Source organism: Pseudonaja textilis, chromosome 1, assembly GCF_049901715.1.
Source record: "Pseudonaja textilis isolate UNSWEBS1 chromosome 1, rPseTex1.2, whole genome shotgun sequence".
Classification (NCBI taxonomy): domain Eukaryota; kingdom Metazoa; phylum Chordata; class Lepidosauria; order Squamata; family Elapidae; genus Pseudonaja; species Pseudonaja textilis.
This window is the reverse complement of record NC_141990.1, coordinates 267,547,011-267,564,985: the sequence shown is the minus strand read 5'-3', so window position 1 is coordinate 267,564,985 and position 17,975 is coordinate 267,547,011. Positions and strand designations below refer to the sequence as shown.

General features: G+C 41.8%; 1 protein-coding gene across 1 annotated transcript in view; it reads left to right on the top strand.

Annotated features, from left to right (window-relative positions):
* Nucleotides 1-16,506, top strand: part of LOC113441768 (deubiquitinase DESI2-like) — a 45,866-nt gene extending 29,360 nt beyond the window's left edge. The window contains exons 3-5 of the mRNA XM_026708942.2: nucleotides 1,465-1,558; nucleotides 10,779-10,920; nucleotides 15,998-16,506. Coding sequence (XP_026564727.1) covers nucleotides 1,465-1,558; nucleotides 10,779-10,920; nucleotides 15,998-16,240 — 479 coding nt within the window. The 3' untranslated portion in view covers nucleotides 16,241-16,506. The remainder of the gene's footprint in view (nucleotides 1-1,464; nucleotides 1,559-10,778; nucleotides 10,921-15,997) is intronic.
* The last annotated feature ends 1,469 nt before the right edge of the window (nucleotides 16,507-17,975 follow it).

Genomic DNA, 17,975 nt, shown 5'->3' with positions numbered 1-17,975 from the left:
AAATAATCTGAAGATCTTGGTCACATTGCTCTCGGATGCAAAAGCTTCTTTGTATTTTAATGGATGCATCACTCAGCATTCCCATGATTGATCTCCTGATTTGTTGGGCTGCAATTCCAACAATTCCCAGCCATTGTTAGAAATTGTATGGAGTTGCTAAGAATTGAGCATAATTATTCCAATGGTTTCTGACTATTCAACAATGAATGCAACCTCATTTGCAAAGCTGTATATTTATTCAGCAGTGTCCTATTTTAAAAACAAAAGTCCGGGACTAAGACTAGCTAGTTCTTGCTTTCAGGGAAAGAACAAATATATTATCAACTGGTTCCTGAATCTGACTACCGTATTAGTCATTGGACTCAACTCTCAGAGCAGATTTCAAAGAAAATTAGAATTGCAACAAGATAATCTGAGAGTTGGGCTGAGTTTCAGGCTGCTGAATTTTCTCCTTTGCTCTACACTTTTATTCAGTTGCTTCAAACTCTACTACAAAGTTATGATGAAAAAAAAGGTGGGGGGATCCTTTAGGGATCAAGGTAGTTCAGTGAGGTTGAATCTGCTCAAGGGCCACAGAATTACATCTTGGAAGATTTAATGGAAAGTAGGATGGAAGGAGAGGACATTTTATGGCAAGTCAAATGGCATGTACAGCTTCATTTCATGCATCGGTATTTTGCTATACGTGTTGTTACAAGTATATCTTCTACCATCATTACCATTATCCAATCATTGGATGACACTTCCAAAGCAGCTGACCATCCAGGATTTACATCTGACACGCACACATAGAAAGTTTGATTGCCACCCTTTAATCCCAGAAAAGAAACAAGGTGTGATAATAATACTTAGTGAATTCATATTAAAAGTTTGTTTTTTGCACATGGTATTATATGGACTGGAGCAAGCTGCAGAATATTCCAGAAATCTATCAGCTTACCTTTCAGTCTTGGTGCTTGATGCCGACTGAAAGCTAGCTCAGCATAAAGGCCCTGTTTGATCAAATACATTGGAGTAGATTGCAGTAGATAGGAGTAGATTTCAGACTAAGGGGCAGAGTAGTTAAAGATGTTGAGCTTGTCAGCTGGAGTACTGACAGCCTGGGTTTGAGATTCGAGCTCTGTGCAACAGGGTGAGCTCCTGTTATTTTCCCCAGCTCCTGCCCACCTAGCAGTTCGAAAGCATGCAAGTGCAAATAGATCAATAGGTACCAGTTCGGTGGGAAAATAACAGTGTCGTGTGCATCTTTGGTGTATAGCCACGCTGACCGCATGACCATGACTGACAGAGATACCTTTACCTTAGATTGCAGACTAGTCCGGTCTCTTTGAAGGAGGAAGAGAAGCAAGTTACGTAGCTGTAGATGGAAAGTGTCGCACTGTACCCTATCTTAACTTGAGCCAGAATCCCACCGCAAATGCTGCTCTTGCGTTCTTAATTACGGTCTTTTTCTTTTCTTGCTAGAGTTTGCCTATGGAGGACATCCCTATCCTTTCAGTGGGATTTTTGAGATCACACCAGGCAGTGCGGTGGAGCTTGGAGAGACCTTTAAATTCAAGTAAGAGCTCTTCTACCCTTTCTCTGGATTGGACACCTGCAGGGCATTGTCCCATTTTCTGCTCCCTTCCCAAGGCATTCCTTTCTTTGATTCCTTCTGAGAATCAAGGAAGCAGGTGGAAATCAGCATATACACAAGTATGTAGGGTTGTCATCTTAATTTTATAGTGTAATATAAAATAGCCATGGACAAGATCTCATTTTGTACTCTTCAGAGCTGCTTCTGACCATGAAACTTGAAAACTGCCAGCAAAATGTCTCCTATTAAGGGAGAAAATAGAAAATAACTGTAGTATAACTCTTAAAAGAAATCCATCACAGGTAGCAAACAAAGAACCGCCTCAAACTTAATTAATTAATGGATTCAGAACATTTCTGTGCCCAGCAACCTAAAACTAATAAGGGATACCAGTGCATGCAAAATAGATGTTTGTGCAGGTAAGATTATCAACCTTGATGCCAACCAAAACCAAGCATTCAATAGTGGGTGCCATACCAAGTGCATTAATCAAATTGGTGGCAAGAAAGTAGGGGCAGGTAGGCACAACACCAGTTATGGAGACAGTAAACACAGTGTCAGACATAAAGATCTCAAGTGCCTATATACAAATGCACAAAGTCTGGAGAACAAACAGGGTGAACTTGAACTATGAATACATGAAGGTAAATATGATATAGCTGGAATAACAGAAGCTTGGTGGGATGAAACCCATGACTGGTACATACTGGTAGAAGGATACAAACTATTAAAAAAAACCAGACCCCATAAAAGAGGAGGTGGAGTTGCACTATATGTAAAGGACCACTATATTGCTACAGCAATGCATGAAACCAAAGATGAAAACCTCCTAGAATGCATATGGGTCAATATAAAAGAAAAAAAGAATGATGTGGCCCTAGGTGTATATTATAGGCCACACAATCAAACAGAAAATATAGGTGTCCTTTTTGCCAGCCAACTAACAAACATATACAGGAAACACACAGCAATAGTAATGGGAGACTTCAATTATCCTAATATCAATTGGAAAACTTATTTTGCACCAAGTGAGAAATCAAATAAGTTCCTAACCAACCTAGCTGACAACTTTGCTGTCCAAAAGGTAGAAGGTGAAACTAGAGGGACAGCCGTACTGGACTTAATTCTTACAAACAGAGAAGAAGTGATAGAGGGAGTTGAAACTGTAGGGACCTTGGGTGAGAGTGACCATGTCATACTAGAATTCAACATAACACAATCACAAGCAACAGAATATAATGATACCAGAGTCTTGGATTTTAAAAGAGCTGATTTCAATAAACTCAGAGAGAACTTGGGAAAGATTCCATAGATGAAAATCCTGAAGGGGAAAACAATTCAAGAATCTTGGGAAACTCTAAAAAGTATGATCATAGAAGCCCAGACCAGCACAATACCACTGGAGAAAGAAAAACAAGAAATCCAAGAAGAAACAAAGATCTCTCTGGCAAATTGAAAGAAAAAAAGGACAAGTACAAAAAATGGAAAGAAGGACATACAACTACGGCAGAATATCAGCAGATAGCCAGAATCTGCAAAGATGAAGTCAGGATAGCAAAGGCTCAGAACGAACAAAGATAATAAGTCAAAGTCAAAGATAATAAAAAAAGTCAAAGATAATAAAAAAAGTTTCTTCCAACATATAAATAACAAGAAAGGAAACAGTCAGTCTACTAAAGAGAGAAGATGGCAAGGAAATAACAGGCAACAGAGAGAAAGCAGAACTGCTTAACTCATTCTTTGCATCTGTCTTCACGCAAAAGAAACTATAGCTCAACCCACCAAAAACGTAACTGTAAAAGACAGACCAGAAATAAAAGTTAAAATAAGCAAAAAATATAGTAAGAGAACATCTGTCTGATCTTGATGAACACAAATCACCAGGGCCTGATGGATTACATCCCAGAGTTTTAAAGGAGCTGGCAGAGGTCATCTCAGAACCACTGCACCATATCTTTCAAAAATCCTGGAGCACCAGGGAACTACTAGAGGACTGGAAAAGAGCTGATGTTGTTCCCATCTTCAAAAAGGAAAAAAAAAACAGACCCAGTGTCAGCTGGTGCTCCATTCAAAATCCAAGAAAGAAATACTTAGACTCTATTAATCAGAGAAAAGATATCTTTTGCTGGAAATCAAGTGGTAGCAAAAAAAGAATTCTGATCTCTAAAAAATGGGCGCATAAATCACATATACAAAGTAATGGCGACATTCCCACCCCCAATAGTTCCATTGGCTCATCCAATTAAAAGTTGTGTATATCATTATGTGGGCATCTCTAGGTGGTGATGAGGCCTCTGTCCATTGACCTTGATATATTTTGATAAAGAGTTGCAGCTGCGCATAGCATAGGATAGAAGCCTAAGCAAGAATCTAACCACCCTCCAGCTTATACAGTTCTGTTTTGTAACACCTCCAGCTCAATTCCCATAACCAAATCCCCCCTCCTCCCCCTGTTACTTATGACAGCCGAAAGATAGAAAGCAAAAGGAGAAAATCTTGAAGGCTGACATTTGGCCCTCCTGCAAAAGAGACATTAGTCCTAGAAAAGATAAAAATAGAAGGTAACAGAAAATATACATGTAACACCATAATAGTATTTTTTTAGGGTTTATCGGGATATTTAGTACGAAATGCCTTGATAAGATTAGGAGCTCTAACATCCTTCTCATTCACCCATTCAGACTGGGAAGGAGGAAAATGTTTCCAAACAATCAAATATTGGAGTCGACCCCTTCGTTTTCGAGAATCCAAAATTTCTTTAACTCAAAATGCTGTTCACCTTCAATTAGCAATGGCACAGGGGGACCAACCTGAGTTGGTCTCAAGTTGGAGGTATGTTCCGGTTTTAATAAACTAACATGGAACACAGGGTGGATTCGTCAGAGGGTTTTAGGTAATTTCAGTTGGACTGCCACAGGGTTTACAATTCGTTCAATTGAGAAAGGTCCGACAAACTTAGGTACAAGCTTTTTTGACTTTTGCGTGGTCTGCAAATATCTGATGGATAAAAAGACCTTGTCACCAACTTGATATGGTTTTTGTGGACTTCTCCTTTTATCTGCAAATTTTTTATGAGCTTGATGAGCACCATCTAATGCTATACGGGTAACTGGCCAGGTAAGCTGGAGTTGTGTTATCCATTCATCTAATGACTGAATGTTAGGTTTCTCCTGTGGAAGCTCGGGTATGGGTACAAAGTCTTGTCCCGAGACCACTTTAAATGGAGTAAACCCAGTACTACTATGTACCGAATTGTTATATGCCACCTCAGCGAATGGCAATAGGTCAGCCCAATTATCTTGCTGATAATTTATATAACATCAAAGATATTGTTCCAATACCGAGTTAGTTCTCTCACAAGCCCCATTGGTTTGTGGGTGGTGGGCGGAGCTTAAGCCCTGGGTGGAGCCCAACAACTTCAGAAACTCCTTCCAAAAGTTTGAGGTAAACTGGACACCCCTGTCTGAGATTATATATTCAGGAACCCCATGTAACCTGTAGATATGTAAAATAAACAGTTTAGCCAATGTTTGCACAGATGGGATTTTCGGACAATAGTTCAGTTGGCTCATCCAATTAAAAGTTGTGTATATCATCATGTGGACATCTCCAGGTGGTGATGAGGCCTCTGTCTGTTGACCTTGACATATTTTGATAAAGAGTTGCGGCTGCACATAGCATAGGATAGAAGCCTAAGCAAGAATCTACCCTCCCCCAGCTTATACAATTCTGTTTCGTAACACCTCCAGCTCACTTCCCATAACCAAATCCCCCCTCCTCCCCCCATTACTTATGACAGCCGAAAGATGCAAAGCAAAGGGAGAAAATCTTGAAGGCTGACACCCAGGATACTATAGACTATAGACGGATCAGCCTAACATCAATACCTGGGAAGATACTGGAAAAGATAATAAAAAAACAGATCTGCCAACATCTAGAAACAAGTAAAGTAATAACTAGCAGTCAGCACAGGTTTGTTAAGAACAGATCATGCCAAACCAATCTTATTTCATTCTTCAACACAGTGACTAAATTAGTAGACCAGCAAAATACTGTGTGGACATAATACATTTAGATTTCAGCAAAGCATTCGACAAAGTAGATCACAACCTATCTCTTAGTAAGCTAGAAAAAAGTGGAATAGATAGCACCACCACTAGATGGACTCACAACTGGCTGACAAACCGTACTCAATGAGTAGTCCTTAATGGGTCTAAGTCTACATAGACGGAAGTAAGCAGTGGGGTGCCACAAGGTTCCGTCTTAGGCCCAGTACTCTTCAATATCTTTATTAATGACTTAGAAGAGGGAATAGAAGGGGAACTTACCAAATTTGCAGATGATACTAAGCTGGCAGGAATAGCTAACACCCAAGAAGACAGTCTCAAGATCCAGATGGATCTTGACAGACTAGAATACTGGGCCATATCTAACAAAATGAAATTCAATGTAGAGAAAAATAAAATCCTACACTTAGGCAAGAAAAACCAAAAGTACACATATAGACTGTGTGAAACTAGGCTCAATAGCAGTAATTGTGAGAGGGATCCTGGAGTCCTAGTAGACAACCAGCTAAATATGAGCCAGCAGTGTGGAGCAGCACACAAAAAACCTAATGCAATCCTAAGTTGTATTAACAGAGGGATACAATCAAGATCAAGGGAAGTACTAATATCTCTCTATAAAGCCTTAGTAAGACCACACCTAGAGTACTGCATCCAGTTTTGTTCTCCACATTATAAAAAAGATGTTGAGACTCTAGAAGAAGTACAGAGAAGAGCAACCAGGATGATTAGAGGATTGGAGGCTAAATCATACAATGAACAGTTGCAGGAACTGGGCTTGGCTAGTCTGGTAAAGAGAAGGACCAGGGGAGACATGATAGCAGTCTTCCAATATTTGAGGACCTTCCACAGGGAGGAAGGGGTCAAGCTATTTTCTAAAGCGCCGATAGGCCAGACAAGGAATAATGGATGGAAACTGAACAAGGAGAGATTTAACCTGGAAATAAGGAAAAACTTTCTGACAGTGAGAACAATCAACCAATGGAACAGCTTGCCCTCGGAAGTTGTGGGAGCGCCATCACTTGAGACTTTCAAGAAGAGATTGGACTGCCATTTGTCAGAAATGGTGTAGGGTCTTTTGCTTGGGCAGGGGGTTGGACTAGATGACCTACAAGGTCCCTTCCAACTCTGATTATGTTATCTGTTATCTGTTAATTCCCATCTTGCTAAAATGAATGTGCCCCCAGCTTCATTCCCCAGACTTAAGTGTAGCCCTTTTTAAATAAATGGTCTCCCCACTCTATTTAAAACAATACAGGTTGTAGATTTTAGAGGGTTAAAACCTGTCCTATCCTGCAGTGCAGCAGTTTCTTCCAACCTGGTATCTACCATGTGTTTGGGCCAACCCCTAACATCCCCAGCCAATACAGTGAATTGCCTTGGTGGCTTTGGTAATGGGACCATATTTGGTTGACGCCAGATTGGGAAAAGTTGGTGTAAGGAGGCGATCTTAACTCTTTTCCAGTTTCGAATCTTGGACCACCTTAGGGCAGTCTCTATCCCTCAACCTCCTTTATGAGATTACTAGCTCGAGACCCATGCTTCGCTACAAAACTATGGTCGGGCGTAGTTTTGGGGGAGGAAAATAAAGGGGAAAAAAAATCTGCCTCTGCCTACCAGCATCCATCGGTATTCATCTGGCTAGCGTCCTGTCAGTGCGTGAGAAAGTTGAGGGCTGTTTGGAAAGTGAAACAATATTTGCTGTGTGAGGAAGAAGGAGACAGCAAGGAGCCTGGGCATGGCTTAGCTCAGCTGTTCTGTACTAAAGCTGCTTGGTGCTGTGAAACTAAACCTGAAACTGAAACTCCTCTCTTCTGCTTGTGTTTTGCATTTGGAACAGATTCCTTTTCAGGTGGGGACGGGGAGTAGAACTCCTTAGTATCAGAGTGTGTTAATAATAATATACAAAATACTAATGCTTTGATGGTCATTTCAAAAAATCCAGTTTCTTAGTGAGCACCTAGAAGCCAAGAGGAACATACGTGCCAAATTTGTAACAAAAAGCCATTGCTACCTCTATTCATTGAATGACTGCACCGGTTCTGGCATCCTTTGAATTCAGAGCCATGGTGAGTTAAGGATGTCAAAAAAAGCATAGGAACACAGGCTATAGTTCTCACATGCTCTCCCCACCCCCCAGATTCATCTCCCCCCCTCCACTTAAACTGCTGTGATGAATATCTATTTTCCTCCCACAGCATATCAGCTATTATTGCTGCACAACTTTGTGTTACGGGGATATGCTCTGGACTACACAAATGCAGTTCATCCCATGATTTACCAGATTGCTTCTTTCTCACTAGAGAAATAACATTAAATTCAGGGTCAGTTGTCTTCCTGCAATTCTTCCACATAAGAGAGACCTGGGTGGAACATCCCTGCGGCTGTCATCAGCATATTGGAAGCTAAATTATAGTAAATGAAATTGCCAAGAAACAGGAGGAATCAGAAGGGACAAACGAATGTCTGAATATGGAGAAGGCCTTTGATGTGCTGATCTAACCCATCTAGGCGTGGGGGGAGGGGCAAGACAACAGAGTAATTGCTCAGTCTTAATATTGGAAACTTTTGAAATAAATAATTTATGATGTGCCTGAAGAACCTTGGGTGAGGGGGGAGGAAAGCACATTTCAAGGAGGAGGGGACTTTTTGAGAAAAAGCAAGCTGGGGAGCAGGTGCTAGCTGCCACACAGAGCCTTCCTGTAATTGTTCCGCTTTGCTTGCTTGCTTTGTTAGCCAAACAGAACACAGGGCAAAGAAAGATACAAACTCTATGAGGTTAGTGTGTATGTGTGTGTGTGTGTACCGTATATATGTTTTCTTATGTTGAATACCATACATACATACATACATACATACATACATACATACATATGGTATGTATGGTATTCAGCTTTGTTCGGGTATTTTCCCACATCTTTACAGTTATGCTTTTAAAGTTGTAGTGATGTTTCAGCTGAATACCATATATATAAATACCTGCGAACACACACGCACACACACACACACGTTTTCTTATATAAAGCATTGTTTTTGAAATAAGGGGACGGGAACTATACAAAGTTGATCTCATACTTAAAACACTGCTCAAAACAGTGATCTCATACTCAAACAAAGGAAATTTGAATAGATTTGCTCAAATAAATGCCTTTTTGGCCCCACTGTTGAAAAAAAGTACTGATTCAGATGGATTTATTTACTTTATAATTTATGACTTGCCCCCTTCAGCAGACTTTGGGTGATTTTTTCATGTAAAAAATCATTGTTAGCCATCAATTTTGACAGCAAAAAAACTAAACCAAATTAAGATTTATTCTGAGTTGCCTCTAGACAAGATGGGTGGCACACAACTTAATAAAGAAAGAAAGATTTAAGACCTAGAACTGAAAGAAATTTAAACAATAAGAATTCATTAGATTTAAAAATAAGCCTTGGGAAAACAGCAAAATACCCCGAAGCTTAAACAGGCAACAATCTCCACTGTTCTTTTGCTGGCAAAAAGCATAACACAGCATAGCTCAATTTTGGAAAGGGAAGGCTTCCCCAGAGAGCTAGAGGAACTACAGAAAAAGCCACCCATTTAATATCTGGAGTGGAAGGCATGAGACGATTGCAAAGGAGAAGATGATGTCAACGGTTACCTGGACCCAAGTCACATAGGGCTTTCCTTGGCCAAAAGTATCGACTGGAATTTTGCTCAAAAAACATCTTAGCAACAAATGCAGCCCCTGAAATCAAGAGCCAACATTGCCAAAGTGATTCCACCCACTGCATTCTACTCCCACTGTGCATCATGTTCAAAAGGCAGCCTGGAGTAGAGCAGTTTGCTGCAATTCAGCTGTGAGCAACGGGGGCGTGAATGATGGCTCCAGAAAGGGCTGTGGTTAGTCAAAGCTGCAGAAACAGCACAGATCAGCAATGGACCATAGAGTTATCTTTCCAGGGTGGTATAAGAATACTTGGGGCTATCCATGTGAAAGGCAATCTCTATGATCGATGCTTTGGGGAAGGAGAAGAAGAAAAAAAAAACATTTGTCAACAGACAAATTTGAATCTCAGCAGCGAGAAACTCAAAGAATGTCCTTGCCAAAATTCCAGTATGGGTGGGTTCCTGACAACTCCCTATGGGATTAGGTTCCTGGCTGGCTGGCTGTTTGCCATAATAGCTGCTTGGGATGCCATTGAGACACTGAATACGATTGTGCTGGGAAGCAGAAGGGGCAGGGATAACTTTTTCTCCAAGAGCATGTAGGCTCAGTATTAGACTAGTCAGCGTAGACATTAGGCGTTTGTTTTAAAGCATGGGCTATGCAAATGCTAAATGATTAGACCCGCGATGATGCAGTGGTTAGAATGCAGTACTGCAGGCTACTTCTGCTGATCACCGGCTGCCAGAAGTTTGGCAGTTTGGGTCTCACCAGCTCAAGGTTGACTCAGCCTTCCATCCCTTCCAAGGCTGGTAAAAATGAGGACCCAGATTGTTGGGGGAAATATGCTGACTCTGTAAACCATTTAGAGAGGGCTGTAAAGCACTGTGAAGCGGTATATAAGTCTGAGTGCTATTGCTATTATAGTGGTACTATTTGCACCCCATGTATGTATTGCTATTTGTCTAAGGGGAATATAAATATAGACTAAATAGAACAATGGCTTTCAGTTCTTTGGGAATTTAAAGTGAATGGTACGGTGAATTAAACTGAAAGGATATTTAAATGCATAGTACTGCTATGCCTGGAGGCTTCATTCAATATTAGATAGACCAGGCAGATAAACAGACTGGAGAGAGAGAGAGAGAGAGAGAGAGAGAGAGAGAGAGAGAGAGAGAGAGAGAGAGAGAGATTGCATTGTGCAGTTTGAAAAAAGACTTGGATGAAGTGATTCAGGTCTCATTTCTGCTTTTCATTAAAGTAGCCTGAAAAAAAATGTGGCTGCTTTAAAAGACTCACTGTTCAAAGTTAATCCAGTTCTTTGAGCAGGAGGATCTTCTTTTAGCCTGATGTGGAAGCCTGAAAAAGAAGCCAAGCTATTTTAATTCATTGCAAGGATTCATTTTCAAGGAATGCCTGGTGTCTTGTCTTTCTGACTGCCCGTATTCTGTTGTTTCACTTTTCTTATCTTTTCTCTCTCTCTTCAACTAGAGAATCCATTGCCTTGGGCACCACAGACTTCACCGAAGAAGATGTGGATAAAATCATGGAGGAACTGGGCAAAGAGTACAAGGGCAATGCTTACCATCTCATGCACAAGAATTGCAATCACTTCTCAGCTGCTCTGGCAGAGGTGGACTCACCTTCTATTCTTTCTCTGGGTATTACTTTATAATCCTCCGGCAATGTTGGTGAGGCAGTTTGTGGGCCAGAACAATTCCCACTATGATTAGATAACTATGGCTGAATCACTTATCATAACACAACAGAGTACCCTAATTGATACTATCACACCTCTCCTCCTTAGTATCTGGGGTCTCTATTTGTTAAGAATCCAAGGTGAATCTTTTTTAACACTCAGGTCAAGATCCAAGCAATCTGACACAGTTTCTTACCCTGATATTTTCTTAAAGCCTTTATATTCAAAAGAGGTTGTGTAATTCACAACCCAAAGTTCTTCTGGTCAATTATCCTGCTTTATTTATTCATGTATGGAAGTAGTGGTGATTCCATACACTGACTTCTATTCTTTCGAATCTTCTCATGTTTCCTAATATTTTGTCTGCCTCCCTCATTTTCTTGTTACCGAACATCCTTCAAAATGGAATGAAAAAGCATATCTTTTAGTGGTTAGTGCTGGCAGCTGTCCAGCTGGAGAGAGACACGAGGATCACTCCTGCGCCCTTTGGTAGCCACATAGGCAAACACAACTGACACATCAATCCATTCTTGCTCCTGTCAGTGATTGTCTTGGTTGATGTGTTCTTAAGACGAAGGTTCCATGATTTGATTAGGAACCAAAATGATTGGGTGGCATTCATTTGCTTTTCTTGAGCACTGAAATTATTAAGTAGGGCTTATTAGTTAAGGATCGGATATTTTCCTCTTTTAAAAAAAAGAAAGAAGGAAAGGGAAAAAAACCCCACATCTCATTTCTCTTGACACTGATATCTTTGATATTTGTAGTACAAGCCAAATGAAGTGTCACAGAAAAGGACGCAAGCTCCCATTTCTTTTGTAGCAGTTTCTCATTTCCTGAGTTATTTATGTGCCTCTGGACCATCATGAAATAGCTGTGCATTTTTTTTAATATAATGAGAATGGAAAAGAGGAAAAGGCCAGATCAGTCATTCTGACCTGCTTGATGGTCTCACAGATGAAAAACAGAGGAGCAGATCCAGTGGTGGTATGCTACCGGTTTAGCCCGGTTCTGCTGAGCTGGTAGTGCCGATGAGCAGCGGAGACCAAACCGGTTCTCTCCGCTCGGGCTCCCATACTCACTTTTATCCAGGGGTGGGATTCTATCAGTTTGCACCTATTTGCTAGAACCGGTTGTTAACATTCCAAGCAGTTATGACAACCGGTTGTTAGAAGAAATTACTGGACTAATCCGGTAAGGAAGGCAGGCAGGAAACATTCTGGTGTTGCTTACAGAAACTGCCTCTCCATTAACCCTTATTACATTCTTGGCAGGACTAGACTTCCTGTCTCAGGAACTTCTCTGGAATTTTTTTCCCCCTCCTTTGCTGGTACTTTGCTTGTGCGGAGTGACCGTTCAAAGTTACAATGGCACTGAAAAAAGTGACTTATGACCATTTTTCACACTTATGACTGTTGCAGCATCCCCACAGTCATGAGAGGCCAGGTGAGGAGATGTGTGCCACGATGTGAGTGATGTTGAGTTGGCCACACCCAACCAGTCACATGACCACCAAGCCATGTCCATCCAGTCACATGATCACCAAGCCAAGCCCACCACCTAAGCCATGCCCATAGAACCAGTTGTTAAAAATTTGAATCCCACCCCTGTCTTCATCCGGGAGAGTGCAGGATTGCAGGAGGTGAGTTGGAACGCCTCTGCGCCCGCGCAAAGTGCCTCTCTGGCACGCGTGTGCATTCAAAGTGTGTGCACGTGCACAAAGCGTGCCCACCAAGCCACGCCCACTGAACCGGTGGTAAAAGTTTTTGAATCCCACCACTGAGCAGATCCCCCATTAACCCCACTCCAATAATCCTTTCCTAACACTTGATTTTCTACAGTCACAATCCCCTGCTGACTGGGGGTGGGAGCTGGATACAGACAAACATTGCAAGACAAAACCTGGATTTATAAGACTAGCAGACATCAAAGGAATCCAGGGGAACATAGAGGAAATGAAGTGGCGAAGAGGAAAGAGTTAATTTTCCTTTCCCCAGAAGGTGCACAATGTCTATTCCACAGCAGCATTTTGCAGTGGAAAAAGGGGTTGACTGCTTCATGCAGATGACTGCAAGGAAACTGCAGTTTCGGAGATCAGATTACTGAGATGTATTCAAACTTCCTTTGCAGTGGAGAATTGAGTTGTGTAGGCGTGTGATGCGGTGTTTTTTTCCCCCCTACAAGACTCCGTGGGAAATTGAGGCAGCATTAAGCATCTCAAGGCATTTTCTCATTTGCTGCACCTTCTCTCTCGCTTCTGAAATGAGCTAAATAAATGGAAGAATCAAGGGCTATTAGTGGAAGGCACTTGAGTGGTGACTTTTTTTTTTTTTGCTTGCTCTATTTGATTTGATTGACTTATGGAAAGCAGTGTTCTCTTAGTGACAAAACTTTTTCTTTAAGGGATTGGCACCATGGTTCCCATTCTGGGAATTGTAAAGTAGGTTAATTGATTGATTTATATAGCTGCCTGCTTGGCAATCATCTGAGGATGGCGCATATCATTAATAGACAGCTATTAAATGTTTATAAATGCAATACACTAAGCAAATAATAAAGCAAAAACATGAAAACAGGGTCAGAAAAATAATCATCCAAAGGGATCATATTGTTTCCCGACCCTTTTGCCAAAATGCCCATCATGAGCAGAATTGGGGGAAAAAAATTGGCTGGGCTCACAAATTGAACTAAGCTATTATTTTGAGCATTCACTTGTTTTGACATGATGTTATGTGTAACCCCATCCAGTAGGCTTGTAGAATTACAGTATGTTTAATTTAACTCATACCGTCTTGCTTAGAGAAAAGTTAAGGTTTAGCTGAGCATGACTACTGGTGGCTACATATAGTTTATAATATTATAGTATTCTCATATTATACAATATGAGAATTGCCAGGGCCTTCTTTCTGAGTGTTTTTTTCAACTTTTATCTGCTCTTCAGCTTTGGAATTTCCTAGTGGTCTCCAATCCAAGCATTAACCAGGATCAATGTATTTAGCTTTTGGGAGGCCAGTCATTAATGTATGGGTGCCTGCAGGGAATTGGGGAGAGCAAGGCAGCTAGAAGTGGTATTCAGCAGGTTCTGACCAGTTCTGGAGAACCGGTAGCAGAAATTTTGAGTAGTTCAGAGAACGGGCAAATACCACTTCTCTCTGACCCTGCCCCCATCTATTCTCTGCCTCCCAAGTCCCAGCTGTATCCTTTTATTGTATCCTTCCCCTGCTATGCCAACCAAGCCACACCCACCAAGCCACGCCCACAGAACCAGTAGTAAAAAAAATTGAATCCCACCAGTGAAGTCGGCCCCATGACACATCTTTGCTTTTATAACTATGCTCTTTCACCTTTTTTTTACGGGATGAGGGGTGGCAAAGAAGACTGAGAAAGCCTCTGAACTCTACTAGTAGAGAGGCTCTCAACTCATGCATCCTGAACAACAATTCATAGGTGCAGAGAAGGTTCTGGTAAGAAGCAGCAAAGAGAATACCATCCTGCTCCCCTCTTCTTCACTGCTGATCAACTATTGTTCTAGCTGGTGCAAGGGAGAGTCCACTTTCAAAGAACTAACCTATTTCAATGCCCTGTAAGGCAGGGGTCCCCAACCACTGGTCCCCGGACCGGTACTAGTCCATGGATCATTTTTTACCAGGGCGCAAAGCTTGGGCACCGCCATCTTGTTTCGACGGCGCTTCCGGGTTTTCGGTTGGAAAGTGCTTCCGGGTTTTCAGTTGGAAAGCAGCGTTTGGGTGCAGTCCGTGGAAGAATAAATAATCGTGAAACCGGTCCCTGGTTCAAAAAGGGTTGGGGGCCACTGCTGTAAGGTACTATTTGGGAGGTGGGGGCAAAAGAGAAGGGATATGCTTGCACCAACTAAAGTGCCCAAAAGATGCTGGGTTCATCCCACCTCATCAGAGTGCACCATATTGTGAGGCAGATTTCATCCACAACAACAATAACAAAACCCCTGGTGGGGCCTGTTGCTTGCTTAAAGGAGAAAACACCACTGTGACACCACATCAGTCAGCAAGCACTTTTAGCAGCTTCAAGCATGAGCTGGGGATGAAAGGGAGACAAGCTGATGACCTGTCAGAAAGCAAAGTAAAAAGCGTGTTTGTGCTATGCTTTGGTGTAAGAGGAGGGAAGGCACGAAGGATAGTAGAGAGCTTAGATGAGGTTATTATTGTTGTTATTTTTTTTCTGACGATCCTAAAACCGGAAACCATGTGACCACAGAAAGCTTTTGGCCGAGTGCTTTTGGAAGGAAATCAAGTACTCATTAAACCTTTCACCGCACAATGTAGAATAAGATTTCCTGGTATGCCATGCGGGACTTGTGTTCATCACATTCATCACATTTTGAACTATACACTCTTAACACAGCAGGAAGAAAATTGCTCTATTTCTGGAATGTGCCTGCCGAATAAACTACATGGCATCCTGCCATTTTCTCCAGATGTTATTGATTCCTGTAAGCTTCTGTTTTTCTCTGCAGGGAAGTTCACAGCAGAGTACCCCCTTCCCACAGGCAACCCCATTTTCAGGGTAATTGTAAAGCCTGAAAAATTGTAAGATCCACACATCAATGGCAGGAGTAAGTTTTAACTCTCAAGATTCTTTAGTTTAAGGATTAAACATAGTTAGGATTAAATATAGTTAGGCATAGCCAGGGGGTCTCCAACCTTGGTGACTTTAAGCCTAGTGGATTTCAACTCAGCAAAGCTGGCTGGGGAATTCTGGGAGTTGAAGTCCACCAGGCTTAAAGTCGCCAAGGTTGGAGACCGCCCTGGTTTAAGCTATGCTGGCTAACTTGTTGAAAGGTCACCTTGCTCCCTCCCCCCACTCATTTATTGATTAGTACATTTTATTGGATTCTTTTTCTTGCTTCTATGCCTCATAGTCGTGATTTTTTTTCTTTTCTCTTGCCAGCGGGAAAAGGAAAGTCAGTAGGAAATTATCCACCAATCGAAGAATAATTGTTTTTGTCTGTGTGTGTTCCCCTATCGTTTCTCAGATCCTGTGTGGGAAGGAAATCCCACGCTGGGTGAACCGCCTGGCCTACTTTAGCTCCTGCATTCCTTTCCTGCAAAGCTGCCTCCCCAAGGAATGGCTGACCCCTGCCGCTCTGCAGACTCACATCAACCTTGGCCTTCATAAGGAAGAGCAGGGAGACACGACGGACGAGGAATCTCCATCGACTTCCGCAGCTGCTTCGGCCCCAGGGCCTTCACGAACCTGCCGTCATACAAGGGTCTAAACTCTGCCCGTGGAAGTGGCCCTCAAATCTTTTCCCCCGACCCCACTGGTTGCTCCTCCATCTTTTCCTGCGTCTGCTCAAACTTTTGCCCCAAGAACCCGTGGAGCGTCCTTGCCAGGACAAGACAAAACCTTTGCCTCTTTTTCAAAGGGGCTGCTGCTGTTCCTTAAAGCAACATTTAGAATTGTTATCAACACGTGTCTTGAGATTTGAACTTCTGGAGCTGACATTCTCTGTATTGTGAAAATAAAGCAAAAAGTACTATGGTCTCTGGAATATGACACAGCAGCCCCGAAAGGAAGCCATATTGAGGGACAGATATTTCATCTGGAACTCTTTTAATTCTCTGTCTCCGGTCATTACGTGCAGAAAGCCTTCACTCTCATTCCTCCAAAGCTGTATCTCCTTTAAATATTGAAAAGAGGAGCTGAAACTAAGAGTCTCACTTTCTCCTCTCTCAGACCAGCAGCAAGCTCCACTTAACTGTCTCCTCACTCTTTTTAAATCACTAGTTTCTTAAGCCACAGGAAGGATCAATGAAAGGTGCTCCTATTCAACCACTGCAGATTTTGTGTGTGTGTGAGTGTGTGAATTCAAATACTGTATAATAGACTAAAGGACACTTTACTCTCCAACTACAGTAGCAAAAATTATTTAGAAATTTGTGTCTGAGTCTGCTTTTTTTAAAACCAAGAAAGAGAAACTTGATGATTATAGAACATCCTAAATTGTGAAGTTCAGTTCATGAACATGAATGCACCATCATATTAGAAGTCCTTTGGAAGTGCTCCAGGTACCCCACCTAGGAAGCACAGGTAGTCCTTGACTTACAACCACAATTGAACCCAAAATTTATGTGGTTAAGTGAGAACTTGTTAAGTGAGTTTTCCCCTTTTTTACGACATTAATTGCCATAGTTGTTAAGTGAATCACTGCAACTGATACGTTAATAACCTGGTTTTGCAATAGTGGTGAATATTTGTAGCTCGGGTGTAGGATGAGGGTGAAAGTTTGTTCTCCAAGCTCAGCGAATGAACCTTCACCCCTAGTAACCTGGTTGCTACATGAAACGGGCTTCCCCATTGACTTTGCTTGTCAGAAGGTTGCAAAAGGTGATCGCATGACTTGGGGACACTGCAACAGTCATAAGTATGAACCACTTACCAAGCAGCTGAATTTTGATCCCATGATCACAGGAATACTGCAAAGATTGTAACAGTGAAAAAGGGATCATAAGTCCTTTTTTTTTTTTAGTACAGTTCAGGGATGGGATGCTACCAGTTCTGCCCAGTTCTAAAGAACTGGTAGCTCTGAAGAGCAGCAGACACCGAACTGGTTTTGTGTTTGCTGCTGTTTGGCCCACCCACCTACCCAGGCTCTTACCTGACCTTTACTTCCTGACCTTTATTTCCTGCTTTTTCAACCTCAGCTACTTTGCGCGGCACAGCTAAGGTTGAAAAAGCAGCACTGCACACCAGAACAACTAGACACAAGAACAGTTTTTTCCTGAAAGCCATTACTCTGCTAAACAAATAATGTCTGGGAGGCAAAGCTGATGTTTGTTTCACATGCGCACAAAACATAGTCACCAAACCAGCAGTAACATCGGTTGAATCCCACCCCGGTGCAGTTGTAACTTGGAACAGTCACTAAACGAACTGTTGTAAGTCAAGGACTACTTTTAGTTCTTTAACTGAGGTTTGCAGTTTGCCACGTCTCCTTCTTTGGATATCCA